Here is a 24256-nt window from a genome sequence, read left to right on the forward strand (position 1 = left end):
TGTATAATTCTATATAAAATTGTAGAAAATGCAAACTGATATATCATTTTTTAAAAAATTATTATTATTATTTTAATCCTCACCCGAGGACATTTTTCCATTTTTTGTTCAGATAGAGTACGAGGGAGAGAGAGGAAGGGAGAGAGAGAGAAACATCGACGTGAAAGGGACATAACAAGTGGCTGCCACCCACACAACCCAACCAGAGCCAGGGACAAATTGCAACCGTGGTACATGCCCTTAGCGGGAACCGAACCCGGGTCTCTGTGGACCACAGGCTGATGCTCTAACCGCTGAGCCAAACTGGCTAGGGCAAACTGATATATCATGACAGAAAATAAGTGGTTGCCTTGGAACAGATAAGTAAGAAGAGATAAGAGGTGAAGAGGCACAAAGAAACTCTTGAGGGTAATGATCTGAATCTTAATTATGGTGGTGATTTCATGGGTGTATACATGTGTCAAAACTCATCAAATTGTATACTTTATTTATATATAAAGTATATATATACACTTTTTTTAAAATTGATTTTTTAGAGAGAGAGAAAGAAACATCCCAACATTCATTGATGGCCTCCTGCACGCTCCCTACTAAGGATTGAGCCTGCAACCCAGGCATGTGCCCTGACCAGGAATCGAACTGGGACCTCTCAGTCCATGGGATGGTGTTCAATCCACTGAGTCACATTGGTGGGGTCAAACTGTATACTTTAAATAGTTACAGTTTATTGTATATGTATAGTCTATCTTAGTAAAGTTGTTAAAAAATTTATTTGTTGGGATTCATAGCAGATTAAAAATAGTAGAACAGAGGATTAACGAACTGAAAGACAGACAGCAAAAAGTATTTGGATTAAAGCACAGAAAGAGAAAAAGAGTGAAAACAAAAGAACATCAGAGATATATGGGACAAAGTGAAAGGTAGTGCTACAGAACAGAGACCATATAAAATAGAAAAAATATTGGTGTGCTCTTATTGAAAACATATATAAATGATTCTATCGGTGAGGCAACATCTACCATTCAGACACCAATTAATTTTAAGAGTGTGAAAATTGGAATCTTATTCACTTGGGTGTATATATTATGACAAAACATTTATGCCAAAATCAAATACCAACACACAAAAAATTATTACACATTACTCAGGGGATGAAATACAAAACTCATTTATTAAAATGTTGGTATTTTTATAATGATATTAATAAAGAAAATAGTTTCCAAAGTACCAGCCAAAGTTCTGCTTTTTCTAAATTTATTAGCTTAGTGTACTGACTTGGCATGATGCTTTAAATAAAATTATTAGTTTAAGAAAAATGATACAGAAAATTCAATGTACAAAAAAATATATTGATGTATATAATGCTCTCAAAAAACTTAAAAGGAATAAGAAATTCTTTTTTTTTAATTTTTTTATTTCTTAATCCTCACCTGAGGACATTTTTTGCATTTATCTTCAGACAGAACAGGAGGGAGGGGGTGGGGAGAGAGAGAAACATTGATGTGAGAGAGACACATTCACTGGCTGCCACCCACACAACCCCAACAGGGGCTGGAGACAAACTGCAGCTGAGGTATGTGCCCTTAGTGGGAAACAAACCTGGGACTCTCTGGTCCACAGGCTGACACTCTAATCGCTGAACCAAACCGGCCAAGATGGAAATAAAAAATTCTTTGAAGTAAAACTGGATGATTCTTTAAAAATAGCTTATTAATTTTAAGATAATTTGCAGAATACCTATAAAATGAAATATTATTCAGCCATAAGAAAGAATGAAATGTTACCATTTGCAACAACAAGGATGGATGTAGAGGGTATCATGCTAAGTAGAAATAAGTCAGACAGAGAAATACAAATACTGCATGAGTTCACTTATATGTGGATTCTAAAAAAACAAAACAAATGAACAAACAAAAACATACTCATAGATACAAAGAACAAACTGGTGGTTGCCAGAGGGAAGGGGGTTGGGGGGACAGGCAAAATAGGTGAAGGGTATTAAGAGGTACAAACTTCCAGTTATAAAATAAATAAGGCACAGGGATGTAATGTATAGCACAGGGAATATAGTCGATAATATTGTGATAACTTTGTGTGGTGATAGATAAAACTAGGTTTATCATGGTGATCATTTTATACTGTATGAAAATATTGAATCACTGTGCTGCACATCTGAAACTAATATAATAGTGCAAGTCAACTATAATTCATTAAAAATTAATTATTAGCCCTGGCCGGTGCTCAGTGGTTAGAGCATCGGCCCGTGAACCAGACAGTCCTGGGTTCATTTCCTGCTAAGGGCACATATACCTTGGTTGCAGTTTGTCCCCAGTTCCGGTTGGGGGCATGTGGGTGGTAACTACTTGATGTGTCTCTCTCACATCAATGTTTCTCTCTCTTCCTCCCTCTCTCTCCCGCTCTGTCTGAAGATAAATGCAAAAATGTCCTCAGGTGAGGATTAAAAAAAAATTAATTTATTAAATAAATTACATTAGTTAAAGAGTCTCTTGACATTTGGTTTCAATTTCTTCAACATAGAAAATATTAGAAGATTTCAGTTGCAAATCCCACAACCCATCTAGGATCCAAAACTAAATTTTAAAATCAATTTTTTAATCCTATATTGGAAATTACAATGTCATTTTTAAAATTAAAGTTTATAGTTCTGAAAGAAAATAATGATCTTTTTAGTCTTGTAATCTATATTTTTATTATTCAAAATGTGGTCCTTAGACCAGCAGCATCAGCATTACTTGGGAGTTTGTTAAAAATGTAGAATCTTGCCCTGGCCGGTTTGGCTCAGCGGTTAGAGCGTCAGCCCGCAACCCAGAGAGTCCCGGGTTCGGTTCCCACTAGGGGCACGTACCTCGGTTGCAGTTTGTCCCCCGGCCCTGGTTGAGGTCGTGTGGGTGGCAGCCAGTCGATGTGTGTCTCTCTCACATCGATTTTCTCTCTCTCTCTTCCTCTTTCTCTCTCCCTCCTGCTCTATCTGAAGATAAATGCAAAAATGTCCTCGGGTGAGGATTAAAAAAAAAAGTGTAGAATCTCAGCCCTGCTCCAGATCACCTTAATCAAAGTCTTTATTATATAACATAACCTGCAGGCAATTTGTATGAATATTATAATTTGAAAAGCACTGGACCAGATGACATATGTAATTTGAAGATTTACAAAAAAATGAATATGAACTGCAACAACTGTTAAAATTTACATTTAAAATTGATTAACAAATATTAGTGATAATATTAATGGAAAGTGGATTCAGTGCCCTGGCCAGTTTGGCTCAGTGGGTAGAGCATAGGCCCATGGACCTATGAGTCACGGGTTCAATTGCGGCCAAGGGCATGGACCTCGGTTGCGCTTCATCTCCAGGCCTGGTCAGGATTGTGCAAGAGGCAACCAGTTGATGTGTCCCTCTTTTACTGATGTTTCTCTCTCTCTCTCTTTCTCTCCCTCTCCCTCCAATTCTATCTGAAGATAAATAGAAAAATATCCTCGGGTGAGGATTTAAAAAAAATCATTAAAAAAATAAAATGAATGCAGAGGAACTAAAAACCTTAAGTTGTTTGGTAAAATCTAACATAACTTCTGTTAAAGTATTGTGATATCTTTGTAGCAATAATTTATCACATTTCCAAATAATCTCTGTCTCTCAGTATGTGTTTAATTTTGCTGCTACAAATAACCAGGAAAAAATGTAGATTCACAAAATTAAAGTTTGGTACAAATTTTAAGCTCTAGAGTGAGCAAAAAATACTGTAATGTAGTGACAATGACATATTGGAGCAAGTAATCATTGAAACTATCGTAGGGAATTTTATCTCCATGAAAGCAAGACAAGTAATTGTGTAACAATTTATCACATGCTAGTGACTTTGAATTTCTAACTATTGTGCTAGTTTCTCTCTCTTACCTTGAGACCTTTGTTTCTGCTATTTCTGGTGCCTGGTACACCTTCCTTTTCAACTCTGTCGACCTTTCTGTCTCAGCTGAAATACCATTTCCTCAGTAAGGCCTTCCCTGACCCCACAGAAAGGTCATCTTCTCCCATCAAACACTCAAAGCATCCTGTGGTTTCCGTTTCTTAGCCTAGCATACATGTAACTTCCCTTTAAACATCTGCTTTCCTCTTTAGACTGTGAGTCCCATGGTGCAAGGAGTTTGCCTCTGTTGTTCTGAAACAACTCACCTTTTTAGGTTGCTCAGTACAGGTATACCTCGAAGATATTGCAAGTTCGGTTCCAGACCACTACAATAAAGCAAGTTGTAATCTTTTTGCTTGTGGCAGATTTGTGGTGCAACATCTGTGAAGCACAATAAAATGAGGAATGCCTATAAATGTTTATTGGATTAAAAATGAATAAATGATTATTCTATACACATTAAATGAAGCATGACCCTGCCTTATATTTATACAGCCCTTTATTCTTAACACCTTTTTACTTCTGTTATCCTGTTTGAACTTCCAAAGACCCAGATCTACCTAGTTAGCCTCTCTCAGACCTTAAAATGCATATGAGATCTCCCATCTCTTAGATAAAAGCACAGGCTACAGACGGCATGCTTGCCTTCTAGTCCTAACTCTGCCACTTCAGACCTATGTTGTGGGCTAGTTATCTCACCCCACTGTGCCCCAGTTCCCTCATTTGTACTTAACATCGTATGTACACTGTGAGGAGTAAATGAATACAGTTGATCCTTGAACAATGCAGGGATTTGGGGTGCCAATCCCCCCCATTTTATATGTAAATTAGAAAATTTACATATAACTTTTGACTTTCCAAACATTTAACTACAATCATCCCATGGTATCCAAAGGGAATTGGTCCCAGGACTCCCTGCATATACCAAGATCCATAGATTCTCAAGTTGCTTATATAAAGTGGCATAGAACAATGTATACAGTCAGCCTGCCACATCCACAGAGTCAATCAACTGCATATTTTTTTTTTTTTTTTTTTTTTTTTTTTTGTTCAGATAGAGTGGGAGGGAGAGAGAGGAAGAGAGAGAGAGAGAAACATCGATGTGAAGGGACACATCGAGTGGCTGCCACCCTCACGACCAACCAGGGCCGGGGACAATCTGCAACCGAGGTACATGCCCTTAGCGGGAACCGAACCCGGGTCTCTCAGGACCGCAGGCCGACGCTCTAACCGCTGAACCAAACCGGCCAGGGCTCAACTGCATATTGAAAACAATACTTTCAATCTACAGTTGGAAATCCAAGGATGTAAAACCTGAGGATACAAAAAGTCGACTGTATATTTATTTTTAAAAATCCATGTATAAGTGGACTCGTGTAGTTCAAGCTTGCGTTTTCCAAGGGTCAATGATATATATACAAGTAAGCACTTTGAACAGTGCCTGGCACTTAACAAAGGTTGGCTATTATATAGGAGTACCATGAAGATTAAGAGTATTGGGGCCAATATTAAAGATGAGGTATCCTCAATATTATGTTGAATGAAAATGAAGCCAGACCCAAAACACTACATACTGTGTGATTCCATTACAGGAAGTTCAAGCACAGGCAAAACTAACCTATGATAATAGAAGTAGATCAGAATGGAAGGGTCTTGGTATGGGGGCAGCATATTGACTGGGAAGGTATACACAGCAATCTTCCTGCGTACTGGAAATGTTCTGTATCTTTATCTGGATGATGGTTACACAGTGAATAAAAAATATTTTTAAGTTTTGTGTGCTTAACTTTATGTAATTTATACCTCACTTGAAGTTTTAGGCAGGAGTAAGAACTTGTGACCCATCTCCTCTTGGCATAGAAGACTTCCCCCAAGTCCTTCTCTGCCTCCTACTAAGAACCTCAGAGGGGCCCTGGCCAGTTATGCTCAGTGGTTAGAGCATTAGTTAGCCTGAGGACCAAAGAGTTGCAGGTTCAATTCTCAGTCAAGGGCATGGTGTATCTGGTTTGCGGGTTTGATCCCTGGCCCTGGTCAGGGTTGCATAGGAGGCAACCAATCAATGTGTCTCTCTCACATTGATGTTTCTTTCTCTCTCTCCCTCTTTTGCATTCTATCTGAAAAAAAAAAAAATCAATGGAAAAATATCCTTGGGTGAGGAATTAAAAAAAAAAACTCTCAAAGGGGAGCCCTGATGAGTTTTATTTTATTATCATTTTTTTTTTTTTTTTCCCTCACCCGAGGATATTTTTCCATATTTTGTACAGATAGAGTGGGAGGGAGAGAGAGGAAGGGAGAGAGAGAGAGAAACATCGACGTGAAGGGACACATCGAGTGGCTGCCACCCGCACGACCAACCAGGGCCGGGGACAAACTGCAACCGAAGTACGTGCCCTTAGCGGGAACCGAACCCGGGTCTCTCCAGACCGCAGGCCGACGCTCTAACCGCTGAGCCAAACCGGCCAGGGCTTATTATCATTTTTTTATTGTTGAAAGTATTACAGACACCCCCCTTTTTTTCCATTGACCCCCTCCTTTCCACTCCCACCCAACTCCTGCCTTCCTATTTTATTTTTTTATAATTTTTCTTTATTGATTTTAGAGAGAGAAGTAGGGAAAGGGAGAGAAGTAGAGACGTTGATGAGAGAGAACATCAATTGGCTGCCTCCTGCATGCCCCCCACCAGGTATCAGGCCCACATCCTGGGCATATGCCCTGACCTGGAATCAAACCGGTGACCTCTCGGTGCATGGATCGATGCTCAACCACTGAGCCATAACAGCCGGGCAAGCATCGATGAATTTTAATATCTCCCTTGCCCCTTGTTTCTTTCTGTTGATACCCAATAAACCATATTCCTTTCACTGACCTGGACTTAACCTTGAAATGGGTAGAACAAGACCACATTCCAGGATGCCCAGCAAGTAAGGTGGGAGTGTGAATATAAATGGCTCTATCCATGGTGTCAGGACCATGGCCCTCCCTGGGAATCAGATGTTGCTTGCCAGTGAAATAAGGCCTTGGTGCAAACTCCTCTGGTCCCCACCACATCCAGGCAGAGCCAAGAGTGTAGTCAGTTCCAGGGGAACAGAACTCTGATAAACTCTATGCTGAGGCCTCATGCTCAGGATTGCTAGTGGTCAGGATCTCAGGTGTATTGGTCTATTTTGGTTTCAAGTGATAGAAATCCAAAGCAAACAGGCTTCTGTAAAATCAGAGCAATTTATTGGAAGGATGCTGATATTTGTAAAACATAACCATGGAAATGGCAGGACCTCAGAGACACCTGGACCCTGTGGCTCTTTTTCTCCTCGCTGCTCCTCATAGCTTTATTGTATCAGACTCTTTCTCCTCATAATGGAAAATGTGGCTGCCATCAGTTGCTGAGCCCCGCACATGATAGCCTCACACCAGAAAGCCTACATCCTGCTTCCCTTAGATCCAGTACAGACAAATCTCAAGGGAAGGCTCTGGTCGGCTCAGTTTGATTCCAACCCCCACCCCTCGCCCCCAGACCAGTCATCTGCGGCCATAAGGATGGGACATCATGATTGACAACATCCAGCAGAACCACATGGTAGTTAGAAAGTAGAAAGAAATAAAGCCCCAAAGAAGGTAAGAAGAAGCAGTGATAAGCAGGGTGAACAATGTTGTAACAGAGAGGGACAAAACTTAATCCATGAAGCCTGGTCTGGTTACTCTGCTAATTAAACATAACTTTCTCAGTCCCCATTCTCCATGGATCCAGAGATGAGGCCAGCAGGGTCCTACCTTTGAGATCCAACCAGCTCAGCAAGTGGTCAAAGATATTCCTGAGAAACACTGGTCCTTTCTCAAGGCAGAACACAGCTCTATCAACAGGACAGATGCAGAAGAGCAATAGAAACTCAACAGGCTGGGACCCCAGAGATAGGTCCTTAAGTGCAATCAACTCAAGCTACTACCAAGTATAAATCCTCTCCCTTATCTGGGCCTCAGTGACTTCCTCTATAAAATGGGAGTGATGGAGTCAGGGGTGGGGAAACTTTTCTCTGCCAAGGACCATTTGAATATTTATAATATTATTCGCGGGCCATACAAAATTATCAATTTAAACATTAGCCAGCTATATTTGGTCAGACAAATGTGGTAAGGTGTGTGATGTTAGCTGGTATTGATTTCTCGGGCCTTATATGGCCCAAGGGCCAGACATCCCACCCCCTGATTGTCAGCAGAGTCCCTGAATGCCCAAACAATCTGGATTTAAATCTCAGCTCTACCCTTAGCAACTGTGTATTCTTAAGGATGATAATGATGATGATAACTTTTTATTTTGAAAATAATTTCAAAATTACAGAATATTTTCAAGAATAAGTCAAAGAACTCCTGTATACCCAGAATCCAAATTCAATAATTTCTAACATGTCGGCATATTTATTTAGTCACTTTCTTCTTTCTGAACCATTGGAGAATACCTTGCATACATTTTACTCTTCACTCTGCTCCTCTATTCTTCACAGTTGTTTCCTAAGAACAGGGATTTTTTTCTTACATAAGCACAATACAGTTATCAAATTCAGTAAATTTAACTTTGATACAATACTTCCTAATCAGCAGTTTACATTCCACTGTTGCCAAATGTCTCAGTATGCCTACAGATTTTTCCCATCCAGTACCGACTCCAGCCCAGAAGCAGGAATAGCACCTAGTTGTATAAACAATAACATAAATGGAGTCACTTTCAAATGGAGCCAGAACTGCTATGACTGAGGAACTGCTTTGCACATCTCATGTCTCAAATCTTGGAATGTTAAAACAGGACAAAATAGTCTATGGACTTGGCCTAAGCAAACTTGTTTCCCAAAACACTGTTTACAAAGATAACAAGAAAGCAGTTATTATGATTACCAGATTGATGATGACTACTGGACTGAAAATTCAAAACATTATTTAGAATTAACATCACTATGTTATGTTATCTGCACCAATAGAAATGCCTTTCTAACTATTACATCAATAGTTCTCCTTCCCTTGCTCATAAATCTCCATTGCTTTGTCTCCTGATCAGAACATTATTTGGGATTAGGCCTAAATTAATAACTCCAGAATAGCTATTCTTATTGATCTCAAATAAATACTTCTTTGCCTCTCACTTTGAAAGGCATTTTTATTTTTAGGTTAGAGTTGTCAGGTCTCTTTAGCCTCTTTTTAGAGAGGAACAGTTCCTCAGTCTTTCCTTATTTCTAATGACATTGTCATTACTGAAGAATACAGACCAATTATTTTAAAGAAAGTATCTCAATGTGGGTTTTTCTGATGTTTCCTCATGACATAATTCAGGTAATGCATCCCCAACTAGGATATTGTGTTGTATCATTTTGGGGGTAGAGGTGAATAGATAAACTGTAGTATATCTAGACAATGAAATATTTTTCAAGGCTAAAAATAAATGAGCTAACAAGCCATGAAAATAAATAGAGAAACCTCAAATGAATATTATTAAGTGTAAGAAGCCAATCTTAATAGGTTATATAATTGTATGAGTCCAACTACATGACTTTATGAAAAAGGCAAAACTATGGAGACAGTAAAAGATCAGTGGGTGCTGGGGGTTAAAGGCAAGAAGGAATGAATCTGCAAAACCCAGAGGATTTTTAGGGCAGTGAAAATATATTATACTATAATGATGGATCCATGTCATTATACATTTGTCAAAACCCACAGATAGTACAACCCCCAAGAATGAACCTTAATGTGAACTATAGACTTTGGGTGATAATGATGTGTCAATGTAGGCTTATCAGTTTTAATAAACATACCACTCTGGTAGGTGATGTTGATAGCGGGGTTGGTTTGGGGTGGGGGTAGGGATAGAAGGTATATGGGAAATTTCTGTAACATTTGCTCAGTTTTGCTGTGAACCTAAAACTGCTTTAAAAAATAACATTTAGCCTTGGCCCGTTGGGCTCAGCGGTTAGAGCGTTGGCCTGCAGTCCTGAGAGACCCGGGTTCGGTTCCGCTAAGGGCGCGTACCTCGTTTGCAGTTTGTCCGGACCTGGTTGGTGGGCTTGCAGTTGGTCAGGCGGGTGGCAGCCACTCGATGTGTCCCTTTCACGTCAATGTTTCTCTCTCTCCCTCCCACTCTACCTGAACAAAAAAATGGAAAAATGCCTTCGGGTGAGGATAAAAAATAAAAATAATAATAACATTTATTTAAATTTTTAAAATTAATTTAATTTGAGAGAGAGAGAAAAACATCAATTTGTTGTTCCACTTATTTATGCATTCACTGGTTGATTCTTTTTTTCTTCTTTTTTTTTTTATCCTCACCCGAGGGTATTTTTCCATTTTTTGTACAGATAGAGTGGGAGGGAGAGAGAGGAAGGGAGAGAGAGAGAGAAACATCGACGTGAAGGGACACATCGAGTGGCTGCCACCCGCACGACCAACCAGGGCCGGGGACAAACTGCAACCGAAGTACGTGCCCCTAGCGGGAACCGAACCCGGGTCTCTCCAGACCGCAGGCCGACGCTCTAACCGCTGAGCCAAACCGGCCAGGGCTTGATTCTTTTTTTTTAAGAGAGAGAGAGAGGAAGGGGAGAGAGAGATAGAAATATCAATGTGAGAGAGATACATTGATCAGCTGCCCCCTACAAGACTCCCACTAGGGATTGATTTCACAACTGGGGCACGTGCCCTGACTGGGAATTGAACCAGGACCTCTCAGTCTATGGAACAACGCTCGATCCACTGCGCCACACTGGCCAGACTTCACTGGGTAATTCTTGTATGTGCTCTGACCAGGGATCCAACCCACAACCTTGGTGTATCAGGACGACATTCTAACCAACTGAGCTACCCAGCCAAGGCAAAAATAAAATCTATTTTAAAGCTGTATTAGCACAATGACACATAATAAGTATTCATCTTAAGTGCTCATTATTATGATTATTATAATTATTTCACATGTCCTATCTAGTTCTGGCATGCAATGATCCTATGATAATAAATGGGAGAGCACAATAAAAAACATATAAAAATATGCCTTGTTTCCCTAGATTTAAATCCCCAAGCATAGACTGACAGAGAAGGGAACACTGGGAAACATAGATAATGAACATTTATTAAGTACTTACTCTGGAGTGGGGCAAAGTAGGTTTACAGTTCTGAGTATGCTGAAACAGAGTTTATTTTTGTATTATTATTGACTAATTACTATAATATTTTCCATGTGAACAACTGTAAACCTACTTTTGCCCCACCTGCATGTGTCAAGCAACTTTACATGTATTTTACTCATATCACCTTCACAACACCCTCTGAGATAGATAGCTTCAGAGAGGCATTAGAACTGCTCTGCATTTGGACTATATGGTTTGAATATTGCCATTGTTACTTATAAGCTGTGTGACTTTAGGCACATTATTTAACCTCTCTGTGCCTCAGTTTTCTCATTTGTTAAAAAGTAAATGAAAATAAATGTTTTTTTTATACCAATCTCACAGAAATGTTATATGGAATAAATGAGTAAACACATAAGACAGAGACTGGCACATAGCAAGCATTGCGTGTTTGCCGATACTATTTTAGAGATGTGGAAACAAGCACAGAGAGGTTAAGTCACCAGCTGGGAAGTGGCAGATTTGGAATTTAAATTCAAATAGACAGACAAGTATACAGGCAATTACAAAGGGACTAAATGCTATGATAGGAGAGAGTCTGGAATTTGTGGCAGCCCTACAGAGGTCTTTGGGCAGGTCTCAGGCAGGTCTGGAAGGCTTTCAGGAGATGGTACCTGAGCTGTGACTTAGAGGATGAGTAGAAGTGTACTGGGTGACCAGGTGAAGAACGTGGAGGAGAGCAGGGATCATGTGCAAAAGCCTGGGGATGAGTCAGACTGAAGGAACAGCAGACAATCATAGAGTGTAACTTGGGGTGTGATAGCAGCTGAAGCTTCTCACAGACCATGGGGACCAGATGGAACCTTCACACCCTTGAAACCTTTATTTTAGTAACAGAACTCTTTTTCAGACAAAACCTAGAACAGAAACTAGATGAAAGCAGAGGAGTGAAATGGGGATGGTTCTCAGGGGGACTTAGTGCTCCCCAGCTTTCTTGCCACCCTCCCTCAAATCTTTACAGAACACCTCAAGGCTGCATCTCTCAATTTTACAGATGAAGGTCTGAGTTCCAGAGGGGAGCGACTGGCCCACCACTCCTCCTAGGTGACTAGAGCCAGGACTTTGGACTCCCAGCCCAGGGCCTTTTCTCCTCGGATCTTTGGAACCTTTTCTTCAAGATAAGAGCTTTGAAGAGGGTTGGGAAGGAGGGAGAGGGGCAGGCAGTTCAGATTAGAAAACCACAAAGTCTCTACTTTCTGGACTCAGTATTTGCATCAGTACAAAGGGGAGTGCTGGGTAAGGTGACCTCAGAAAGACTGTCCATCCCTGCGTTCTGAGGCCATCGGCAGGGCCTCACCCCCTATATCTTAGGCCCTGTCCTCCAAATCCCACCTGCAGTCTCAGAGGAGAGATGGGGTTGCCCAAGAGCTGCTAGTGAGTGAAGCCCAAGGACAGAGTGCTGAGCACGGGGACAGGCAGCCTGCTGGCCAGAGGTTGAAGTGATCTAACCTGGCGGCTCAGGGTATTTTTAGGCCTCTGTGCTCTTGCCCCTGGGCTGGAAGCAGATTACAGAAACACAAAAATGAAACAACCTTTGCTTGGCCTGACAACTCCACCAAAGGGAAGAAAATACTTTGAGAAGAAGCTAAACAGCCTTTGGTCTATTTTACTCCCTCTTTTCTCAGCAGGTAGGAGCAAAGCCAGGACCCCTGACCGGGTTGGCACTCCTGCAAATACCACATTTGGGACCAGGAATTTCCTCCCATTCACCCTCTCAAACTGGCTGGCCACACTGCTCAAATCCACTCTAACTCGGCACCACTGATTATTACTTAACAAACATTTACATTCCAGGCTCTACTCTCAGCATTGTTTAATATCGATTCGTTTAATTCTCCAGCAGCCTCACTTTCACAGATGAGCAAATTGAGGTCACAGAGATTGATTAACCCGCCTGTGGCCATGGGAAGCGGAGTCAGGATTCAAACCAGGCAGTCTGGCTCCAGAGAATAAACTTAACCTCCATGCTATGTCACTTCTCCAAAGTCTGGCACCCTTCCGTGCTACAGGACACCTGGCACCACTCTTCTGAAGTAGCCCCAACAGCCCCCTAGTCCCCATGATAGCGAAGGTTGCCCACATACAGTGGAAAATATTGTCCCAGAATCATTATTAAGAGAGGAATTTCTTGTCCACCCCACTCACCCGCTGCCTCTGACCTGCTGCTCTGGGCTGCCCTGCCAGAGGCTCAGGGACCTTCTCGCACTTTCTCGCTGAATTCCCCCAAGTAATCCGAGTCCAGGCTGAAGTTCTTAAACAGTTTTGCCAAAAGTCTGAGGGAGTGAAAGGAAAAGTGAAACCCAGTCAGCAGCTATCTCTGCACTGGCCATGCCTGTGCCCTGGGGGCCCCTTCTGGTTGCTTCTTTCCTCAGCCCTTTGCCTCTCATTTTAGTTAGAGGCCCTGACATGGAGTCCCTTGTTCTCTCCCCAGAGCCTGGGAATCCTCAGATTTACTTCCTAAGCCATGCCCCAGCCAGAGCAGGTAAACTAAAGGAACAACCTGCAGACTCTTGGTTTGAATATTGCCATTTCCCTGCTCCCTCAGAACACAGCAATTAACATTTGGTTCCTGAGGCCAAGGTTTCTTCCTTCCAGAAGAGGGCTTTCACTTTATCTTAGATAACAGAGGTCCCTGTGAAGTGCTTGTCCAAACAAAAGAGCAATCTTTGCCCAAAGGGTAACTCTAGTGTCAACAAAGAAATGGGCTCTTATTATTACTATTTTTTTTCAAATCCTCATCCGAGGATATGCTTTGTATTGATTTTAGAGATGAAGGGAGCCCTGGCTGGTTAGAGGGCCTGCCAGAGAACCAAAGGGTCTCGGGTTAGATTCCCTTTCAAGGGCACATGCCTGGGTTGCAGCCCTGGTGGGGAGTTCAGGAGGCAACTAGTCCATGTGTGTCTCTCACAGTGACGTTTCTCTGTCTCTCTCTCCCTCCCTTCCACTCTATCTAAAAATCAATGGAAAAGTACCCTTGGGTGAGGATTAAAAATAAATAAACATGGATGAAGAGATAAATTAAGCCACCAGGGGAAAATGAGCTCCTATTGAGAACAGCTCTCCCTCTCCATTTCCTGATAAAAACATAAGTAACAGCTGAATACTGAGCAATATACTACTGTGGTATGAGGAATAGAGTGAAGAAATAAAATGGAGTCACTACAGTCAAGCTGCAATTGTCAACCAATCAATAGGTTGAGGCATGAGGAAACTATTTTATTCTTGTTTTAATAGCTTGGGAACTTATACTTTTGAACTTTCCAGTCCTGCATCAATGCCTGGATATACATCAAACCTCCAGATAACCCTCTGACTATCCCTGAAGGACTAAAGAAAGAATGCTCACATATCCAGACCACCTGGTATCCATTCATTGTCCAGGCCACCAGTCATCTAGAGGATTACCATCTCGGACCATCCATAGGCTAAGAATGCAGGACTGATTCTTCTGAAGAATGTACTTTTTACTAGAAGAACTCTCAGCTTTCCTTTCTTCTTAGGAATATTCTGGGTATTGTCGAGGTGTGTTTCCTGCTTGCAAACCCTAAGACCCTTGAATAAATCTTTATCATTTATTTCTAGCCAAAGCCTCCAGATCATTTGAGTTTGTTTTACAAATATAATCATAAAACCTTATTTTGTCTCCATTATCTTTTTTAAATGCATCCAGTGGAGGAGGCTCTACCTCTGTCCCTGGATGAAAACTTGGATCAGATTATCCCCAGGTGTGATGGTTCATTTTATGTGTCAACTTGGCTGGGCCATGGGGTGTTCAGATATTTGCTCAAACACTATTCTGGGTCTTTATGTGAGAGTGTTTTGGGTGAGATTAACATTTAAATTGGTGGACTTTGCCCTGGCCAGTTTGGCTCAGCGGTTGGAGCCTCGGCCTGCGGACCAGAGAGTCCCGGATTCGGTTCCCACTAGGGGCACATACCTAAATAAATAAACAAATAAACAAATAAATAAATAAATTGGTGGACTTTGATGAGAGTGGATTGTCCTCATAATGTGGTTGGGCCTCACCCAATCATCTGAAGGCCTAAATAGAACAAAAAGAGCAGCTTCCCCTGAGCGAGAGAAAATTCTCCAGCGGATGGCCTTTGGTCTTTATCTGCAACGTCAGCCCTTCCTGGTTCTGCAGCAGATGGCCTTCAGACTGAAACTGGAACTTCAGTTCTCCTGGGTCTCCAGCCTGCCAGCCCAGCTTACAGATTTTAGCCTTGCCAGCTTCCATGACTGCATGAGCCAGAGCCAGTTGCTTATGATAAATACTTTTCTATCTATCTATCTATCTATCTATCTATCTATCTATCTATCTATCTATCTATCATCTATCTAATACATATATATACTACATTTATATAGATATATAGTCTATGCCATATATAACAATGACAGACTGCATGTACGCCAGTGATCTCATAAGATTATAATGGATTATAAGCAAAAAAAATGTGTTTGCAATATTAAAAGAAAAGGCTAGATTTGACTACAATGTTGAATTTACTGCTAGTTCTGGGTGGTTTTTAAATAAAGCATGCTGTCCATCCACTGTACAGCCATCTGTACACCAGCACAGGTATACACACTCATAAGTATAAACTTACTTTCCTTCCTTCACGTTCTCCCTCCATTCTCCTGACCTTTACTCTCTCTCCAACTGGCACTTCCCTCCACAGCCCACCCCCCCTTTCCCCCATAATGCACATGCATACACACACTTTATCTTTTACACCATATTTTTAGTGTAACTTTTCTGTGTTTAGATATGTTTAGATACACAAATATTTACCATTGTGTTATAATTGTCTACAGTATTCAGTACAGTAACATGCTGTACAGAAGCAGTAGGCTATACCATCTAGGTTTGTGTACGTGCACTCTAAGATGTTTGCACAATGATGAAATCATCTATTGATGTATTTCTCAGAATGTAACCCTGTTGTTAACACATGACTGTATGTATATACATCCTATTGGTTCTGTTTCTCTGGAGAGTCCTGACAAATATGCCAGGTTAATAACAAACAAACAAACAAATAAAAACTCTATTTTAGGTTCCTAAACTCAGCCTCAGTTCAGAAGTTTAAAAATCCAGTCTGGGGAGCAACCAAAGCTTCTAACTTTTTAAAAAGTTACAGACGGAACTTCAGTCAAGATGTCGGTGTAGGTATGTATACACGGTACTTGCCTCCTCCCACAACCACATCAAAATTACAACTAAATTACAGAACAACATCCTTCAGAACCACCTGAAATCAAGCTGAATAGAAGTCCTACGAAATTAAAGAAGCAGCCACATCGAGACTGGTAGGAGGAATGGAGGTGTGGACAGGCTGGTTCCACACCCACGTGTGGTGGATAAAAATCAGGAGGACACTTCAGCTGGGAAGGCCCTCCCTGTGGGTGAGGGATCCCCATCCCACACCAGCTCACGATTCCAGTGCCAGGATGTTAGAAGTCCCCATCACTTCTGACTGTAAAATCCAGTGGGAACTGAGGCTGAGGGAAGCTGAGGCTTCTGAAGTCCCAGGCAGTTCCTCTAAAAGAGCCCGTGCATGAACTCACTCAGACCCTCTCCCTCTGAGCTCCAGATCAGATGGGAGGTAGCTTGAAAGGCACCAGAGACATACAGGAAAGAACTGAGTTGTTTGGCATCAGGGCAAGGGCTGGAGCGGCAGCTTTCTCCCAGACAGATGTGCTGGTGGAGGCCGTTGTTCCTTTGGTGAGCCCCTCTCCCATGAGGCCAGCAGATGGCCACTATATGTGGAACTCCAGCAACCTGCTCACACTGCCCTGCCTTGGTGATTTCCCGAGACCTTGCCCCACCCAACTTTTGGGTCCACCCAAGCTCTTCCAGTGGCTTTACCACAGGATTGGCCTGTTTGGACTCCTGCCTCAGATTTTCCTAAATTCTCTCAAACAAGCAGCATCTGGCCACAGTGAGCCCCAAACCTGTTGCTAGGTGGCCCCAACCCCGGCACCAGAAGCAGCCAGCCTAGGTTCACAGGTTGGCTTTGTCTGGGCACCTCCAAGCTCAGCACAAGAAGCAACCATTGGCAGATCGCTTTGTAGCTTGTGCCTGGTGGCTCTGGGTAGAACACAGGCAGTGGCTAACTTTGCCCCAGAGCCAGCACACCCAGTGTAAAGCTTCAGACCATATCAAAACACCATCATCCAACCACCTCCACAAGGGACACACTCAAGGAATGGACTGGACTCAGTGGGTGCCAGAGCCCTGTTGAAGTAAGTCTTGCTCTGTGTGGTGGGCCCCACACAGCTGATCCTCCAAGGTAGTCAGAAGTCAGTGGTTGGTGGGCACAGTCAGTCCTTGCAGCTGATCAGCCTGAGTAAAATCCTCCCATTGACATGCCACCAGCAATCAAGACTCAATTACAACAGAAAGGTATAAAGTCTACATGAGGGGTGCACCTCAAAGGCCCAGCTGGGTGACCAGGGAGGCTGTACCACTGGACCCTACAGGACACCTACTACAACAGGTCACCCTAGGAAGCCTAGGAGACATAGCAACTCTACCTAATACATAGAAATAAACACAGGGAGGCAGCCAAAACAATGAGACAAAGAAACACATCCCAAAGGAAAGAACAGAACAAAACTCCAGGAAAAGAACTAAACAAAATGGAGATAAGCAATTTAACAGATGCAGAGTTCAAAACACTGCTTATAAGGATGCTCAATTAACTTAGTGAGAATATTAAAGAACTTAGTGAAGACTTCAAGGGCATAAAAAAGGACCAGTCAGAAATAAAGGATTCATTAGCTGAAATAAAAAATAATTTACAGGGAATCAATAGTAAGAGTAGGCGAAGCCAAGAAACAAACCATCAATTTACAATATAAAGAAGCAAAACAGCTCTTTGAGGAAGACCTGGTTGCTGCTGTAGTGCAGCTGCGTCCCGCCCGCTCCTGCTTCTGAGTCACTGCTGTTCGCTCTCGCCGAGGGACAAGTGGATCAGGAAGCCACGCAGCAGCCATGGTTTTTAAAGACACTGGAAAGACACCCATGGAGCCGGAGGTGGCCATCCACCGGATTAGAATTACTCTGACCAGCAGCAAAGTCAAGTCTCTGGAGAAGGTGTGTGCTGACTTGATACGAGGCGCAAAAGAGAAGAATCTCAAGGTGAGAGGACCAGTTCGGATGCCTACCAAGACTCTGAGAATCACTACAAGGAAAACTCCCTGTGGGGAGGGTTCTAAAACTTGGGACTGATTTTAGATGAGGATCTACAAGCGACTCATTGACTTGCACAGCCCTTCCGATATTGTTAAGCAGATTACTTCCTTCAGTATTGAACCAGGAATTGAGGTTGAAGTCACCATTGCAGATGCTTAAATCAAACTTTTAAATAAATTGACTATCAGTTGCTGAAAAAAAAAAAAAAAAGAAGAAGAAGCAAAACACACTAAATCTGAACAGCAAAATAAAAAGAGTCCAAAAAAATGAGGCTAGTGTAAGGAGCCTCTGGGACAACTTCAAGCATACCAACATTCGCATCATGAGGATGGTAGAAGAAGAAGAAAGAGAGCAAGAAATTGAAAACTTATTTGAAAAAATAATGACAGAAAACTTCCCTGACTTGGTGAAGGAAACAGACATACAAGTCCAGGAAGCACAACGAGTTCAAAACAAGATGAACCCAAAGAGGCCCACACCAAGACACATCATAATCAAAATGCAAAAGGTTAAAGATAAAGAGAGAATCTTAAGAGAACAGCCATTAGTTACCTACAAAGGAGCTCCCATAAGACTTTCAGTCAATTTCTCAAAAGAAACTTTGCAGGCCAGAAGGGAGTAGCAAGAAATATTTAAAGTGATGAAAAGCAAAGTCCTACAACTAAGATTACTCTATCCTGCAAAGCTATCATTTAGAATTGATGGCCCTTTAAAGAGTTTCCCAGACAAGAAAAAGTTAAAGGAGTTCATCACCACCAAACCAGCATTATATGGAATGTTTTTTTATCTTCTTGAAGAAGATAAAAAAATTTGAACAATAAAATAAATAGCAATCAATACGTATTTATCAACAATTGAATCTATAAATAAAATGAGCACGCAGAACAAAATCAAACTCATAGATACAGAAAAAATTTTTTTGGCTGCCAGATGGGAAGGGGGTTGGGTGAAAAAGATGAAGGTATTAAGACGTACAAATTGGTTGTTAAACTGATGAACCTCAAAGGGAAGGGGGGAGGTGGGATGGGAAGAGAGTAACCAAAGAACTTATATGCATATATGCATAACCAATAGATACAAACAATAGTGTGGGGAAGGCAAGGGGGAGGGAGTGGGGAGAAGGAGGTCAAGGGGGATGGAAGGAGGGACATCTGTAATACTTTCAGCAATAAAGATAAGTTTAAAAAGAAAATACATAAATAAAAACATAAAAGAAATCCTGTTTTATTTATATATATATATAATTGAAAATAGTCGTGGCCGGTTTGGCTCAGCGTTTAGAACATTGGCCTGCGAACCAGAGAGTCCTGGGTTCGGTTCCCGCTAAGGGCACGTACCTAGGTTGCAGTTTGTCCCCGGGACCGGTTGGGGTTGTGTGGGTGGCAACCAGTTGATGTGTCTCTATCATATTGATGTTTCTCTTTCTCTCTTCCTCCCTCCCTCCCTCCCGCTCTATCTGAAAAAATGCAAAAAGGTCCTCGAGTGAGGATAAAAAGAAAAAAAGAAAAGATTTAACCCTAAAAAAATAAAATAACATAAAAAATGAAAAGTTGCAGTTGGCCCCTCCCCATAATAGAGTGAGAGTGAATCCTTCTTTCTCTTTCCTTACCTTAAAGCCTCCCCCTCCATCTTGCTCGGATGGTTTCTAACCCCTGGCATGGTTGGGGCAGGAGGTAGGGAGGAGATGTTGAGGAGCAGGAAAGCCCTTACTTGACTGATACTGCTGCAGGATGATGTGACCTATGTATTAAGCTGATCCCTCTCAGGAGTGCTTTCATAGATTCTGGAGACCCAAAGAACATCCCATTTTCTCTTTCTGATGTGAGGAACATTTACCCGTCTGTCTCCTCAGCTCCTTTTCTTTTTTTTTTAAATCCTCACCCAAGGATATTTTTCCATTTATTTTCAGATAGAGTGGGAGGGAAGGGGAGAGAGAGAAAAACACCAATGTGAGAGAAACACATCGATTGGTTGCCTCCCGCATAAACCTGACCAGGGCCAGTGACCAAACTACAACTGAGGTATGTGTTCTTGACTGGAATTGAACCCACAGCTCTTTGATCCATGGGTGGATGCTCTAACTGCTGAGCCAAACCAACCAGGGCCTCAGCTCCTACTTTTATTTTTCCCTGCCCACAATGGTGCACAAACCACACAGACTCTGTGCAGGTGTCACATCACTTCTCTAGGTGTCCTCTGGGGCATGATCAGGCCAGCTCTCCTGAGGGCCCACATCTGAGACCCTGACATCTAGAACTGAGAAACTGGTTGCTCATTCCTCTGACATCTTCAGGGAGGGAGGCCTCCTTCCTGCTCAGCCACCTCTCTGAGGCTCCTTTCTCCCATCCTTTAGATTGCTGAAGTGAGAATCAGAGACTGGGTCCAGTATCCCTCATCCCGTGAGGGGCCCATATTTAGCTTCCAAGTGGTCCTGTTGGGGCTTCTCATCTGGCCTAAGGACACCCTCAGTTCTCCCCGTGGGTGGGATGGGACTGAGGGTGGGGGGAGTCAAAGTTCTACTCTCTCTAAAGAAGTTCTCGCAATTTTTTAAATCTCCAATAATTAGAGCATTAGGGTCTCGAAGCATGTGAAATAGTTTAGGGTCTTATAACAAGTTTTTATTTCCTTTGAACATCTGCATCTTGGTTTGGAATGTCTTATCTATATTATTTTGGTGAATCCTTAGCAAGTTGCAATTTAACATCCTGTTACACACACAATTATATGTGCAAAGAGATAGAGAACAGATATACCACTGAATTTTTGTGGGGAGAGTTCTGTGTATGTCTGGACAGGGAGCAGACTGGAGAGCTGGCTTGGGAATAAATGTTGAGGCTCTGGACTTTCTCATTCTAGTGCCCTCTCCTTTCCCATTCCACTCTTTTATAATTTTCCAGCCCTACTCCCCCTGCCCAACCCCTGTGCTCTCAGGTCACTGAAAAAGGTTAAAGAAAATGCTTTGTTGTTTGTTTGTTTTTATCCTCACCCAAAGATACTTATGCATCTAACCTCAGATAGAGTCGGAGGAAGAGAGGGAGGAGGAGGAGAGAGAGAAACATCGATGTGAGAGAGACACATCAAGTGGTTGCCACCCACACGACCCCAACCAGGGCCGGGGACAAACTGCAAACGAGGTATGTGCCCTTAGCGGGAACCGAACCCAGGACTCTGGTCCACAGGCTGATGCTTTAACTGCTGAGCCAAACCAGCCAGGGGAGAGAGAAACTGCTTTGTATAACAAAATATATGAAAGGTAATGGTAGGGGAGGGAGAACAGAAACAAGGGGGAAAGTGCAGTGCAGAAGATGGTGAAAGATGGCCTGACACCTTAAAAACTGTCTCCCTACCACTGAAACCTGACAAAATTCTAAAACTCACAAGCAGGTTCCAGACCTGTGAGCAGATGCTGAGCCATGCCATCTGATCCCTGCTGTGGGTCTTAGAGTTCTGCAAGGCAGGGACAGCTGGGTGTGCCTTGGTTACCAATAGAGCTCCCAGAGTAGGTGACTAATACAGTTCAAATGACTGAATAGGGAGCCAGCGCCTCAGTCAGGCTCTGGGGTTGGCTGGGATCGCCAACCTATGTGTTCAGGACCCCTATACAGGTCTGTTCTCTTCCCTTATTGGTCCAGTATTGGCACACAAATTACATCTTTATACATTATAAGCCCATCAACACAGGTTTCCTTTAGTTCTTTAAACATATTTAAAATAGCTGATTTAAAGTCTTTGTTTAGTAAGTCCTTGCTCTTCCTCAAGGACAGTATCTATTGGCTGCTTTTTCTCCCTGTGTGTGGGTCATACTTTCCTATTCCTTGTGTGTTGTAATTTTGTTGAAAATTTAACATTTAAAATAATATATTGTGGTAATTCTAGAAACCAGATCTCCCTCACCTCCAGGACTTGTTGTTGCTGTTTATTGTTTGTTTGTTTAGTGACTTTCCTAAACAAATTCTGTAACATCTTTATCCTATGTGGCCACTAAAGTCTATGTCTAGTTGGTCAGTTAATAATTATACAGAGATTTCTTTAAATGCCTTGAACCATAAATCTCTTAGCTTTAAATATATATATATCTGATAAACCACAGAACTTATATGCATGTATGCATGAACAATGGACATGGACAACAAAGCTGGGTACAGGGTGGGGAGGGAGAGGAGGGAGGAATCAATTGGGGGGAAAAGGAGAAACATCTGTAACAAAAATAAATTAATTAATTAAATTAAAAAAAATGTATCTGAGAAACATAGATTTGTTGTTCCACTTGTTTATGCGTTCATTGATTGATTATTGTATGTGCCCTGACCAGGGATTGAACCTGCAACCTTGGTGTATTGGGATGATACTCTAACCAAATGAGCTACTTAACCAGGGCATATGTCTCCTAGCCTTTGATGAGAGGCTCTCCGTGTGTTGGGGCATGCTTCTAATGTTCCATCAGGCAGTTTACAGCACTACTTTAGCTTTCATTTTCTGCTAAAGCAATACCTCAAGGTCAGCTAGAGGTGAGAGATTAGGGCTTTTTCAGGCATTTTCTGGACAAGTGTACAGCTCTTTCCATATGCATGGCCTTCTGGAGCCCCTGAAATATGTTGGAGCTTTTCAAAACCCTCTGTGTATATCTCATTCCCCAGCTTTTCTTTTCTTTTTTTTTAAATTTTATTTTTGTTTCTGATGTTTCTCCTTTTTTTCCCCCATTGACACCCTCCTTCCCATCCTCCCCATCCCATCCCCAGCTTTGTTGTCCGTATCCATTGGTTATGCGTACATGCATGTAAGTTCTGTGGTTTATCTCTTCCCTCCCCTCCCACCCCCTCTTCTGAGGGTTGTCAGTCTGTACTCTACTTCCACGTCTCTGGGTCTACCCTGTTCCTCAGACTGTTATGTTCATTATATTCCACAAATAAGTGAGATCATGTGGTATTTGTCTTTTTCTGTTCCCAGCTTTTCTTTTAAAATTTGTGGTCAGCTTCATTTTTGTCCCATCTGTTATCACTGCCTCGGGCAGCTTCTGTGTAAAACTATTATTGCTGATTATTTTTTATTTTTTTGACAAATGCCTCCAGGGAAAAGGCCATTCACACTGACTGAGCTGAGTCAGGTCAAATAAAGGCAAACTCTGGGAGTGGATATTTCCAAGGACCTTCCAGACAGGTCAAATAATGGCAACTCTACGAAGATAGGACTTTTTAAGGAGCCCCAAACCCTTCTTCCCCCTCCAGTGGCTGCTAAGTGTCTGGCTATCATAATTGTAAAACTCCTGGTTTTCAAGGCTGTTGCAGAGCTGGGACAAGGAAAATAGGATAGAATAAGTTAGAATGACACAAAGCTTGTAGTTCTGAGAGTCCATCTTTTCTCTTGTCTTTTAAATAAATGTTCCTTGGATGTTATGAGCCTTTGGTTAATTTTCAGACTACATAAAAAGTTCATTTGATAATTTTGCCAGTGTTCTCATTGGATTTATGGAGCAGTGAAAGTTCAGCAGTCCTTACCCCACCATTCTCCTCTCCCCCCAAGACTTCAAAATTCAAAAATTTTAAATGTGCAACCCAACCCTGGCCAGTGTAGCTCAGGTGGTTCAAGTGTTATCCTATGCACCAAAGGGCCATAGGTTTGATTCTCAGTCAGGGCACATGCCCAGTTGAGGGTTTGATCCCAGGTCAGAGCACATAACAGAAGCAAACAATGAATGCATAAAGAAGTGGAACAACAAATCAATATTTCTCCCTCTCTCTCTCTCCCTTCCACTCTCTCTATCTAAATCAATCGATCAATCAATAAAAAAATAAAATAAAAAGAGTCTGTAGCCCTGACCAGTTTGGCTCAGTGGTTATAGCGTTGGCCCCTGGGCCAATGAGTCACAGGTTCAATTCCAGTCAAGGGCACATATCTCAGTTGCGGTTTGGTCCCCAGCCCTGGTCAGGGTCGTGTTGGAGGCAACCAATAAATGTGTCCCTCTCACGTTGATGTTT

At 42.0% G+C, this 24256-nt stretch overlaps 2 protein-coding genes across 5 annotated transcripts in view; one reads left to right on the forward strand and one right to left on the reverse strand.

Moving 5' to 3' along the window:
- TMCC1 (transmembrane and coiled-coil domain family 1) overlaps nt 1-13329 on the reverse strand; it is a 206828-nt gene extending 193499 nt beyond the window's left edge. For all 4 annotated transcript variants that reach the window (XM_036266466.1, XM_036266459.1, XM_036266467.1 and 1 more), the window contains exons 1-2: nt 13226-13329; nt 4190-4304 (exon numbers count right to left, since the gene is read on the reverse strand). The gene's annotated coding sequence lies outside the window, so the exon portion shown is untranslated. The remainder of the gene's footprint in view (nt 1-4189; nt 4305-13225) is intronic.
- A 4751-nt stretch (nt 13330-18080) lies between these two features.
- LOC118633352 (40S ribosomal protein S20-like) lies at nt 18081-18440 on the forward strand. The gene is given in 1 exon segment (XM_036267190.1): nt 18081-18440. A coding segment is annotated over 1 exon segment (360 nt).
- Nucleotides 18441-24256: the final 5816 nt, after the last annotated feature.

Source organism: Molossus molossus, unplaced genomic scaffold, assembly GCF_014108415.1.
Source record: "Molossus molossus isolate mMolMol1 unplaced genomic scaffold, mMolMol1.p scaffold_m16_p_18, whole genome shotgun sequence".
Classification (NCBI taxonomy): Eukaryota; Metazoa; Chordata; class Mammalia; order Chiroptera; family Molossidae; genus Molossus; species Molossus molossus.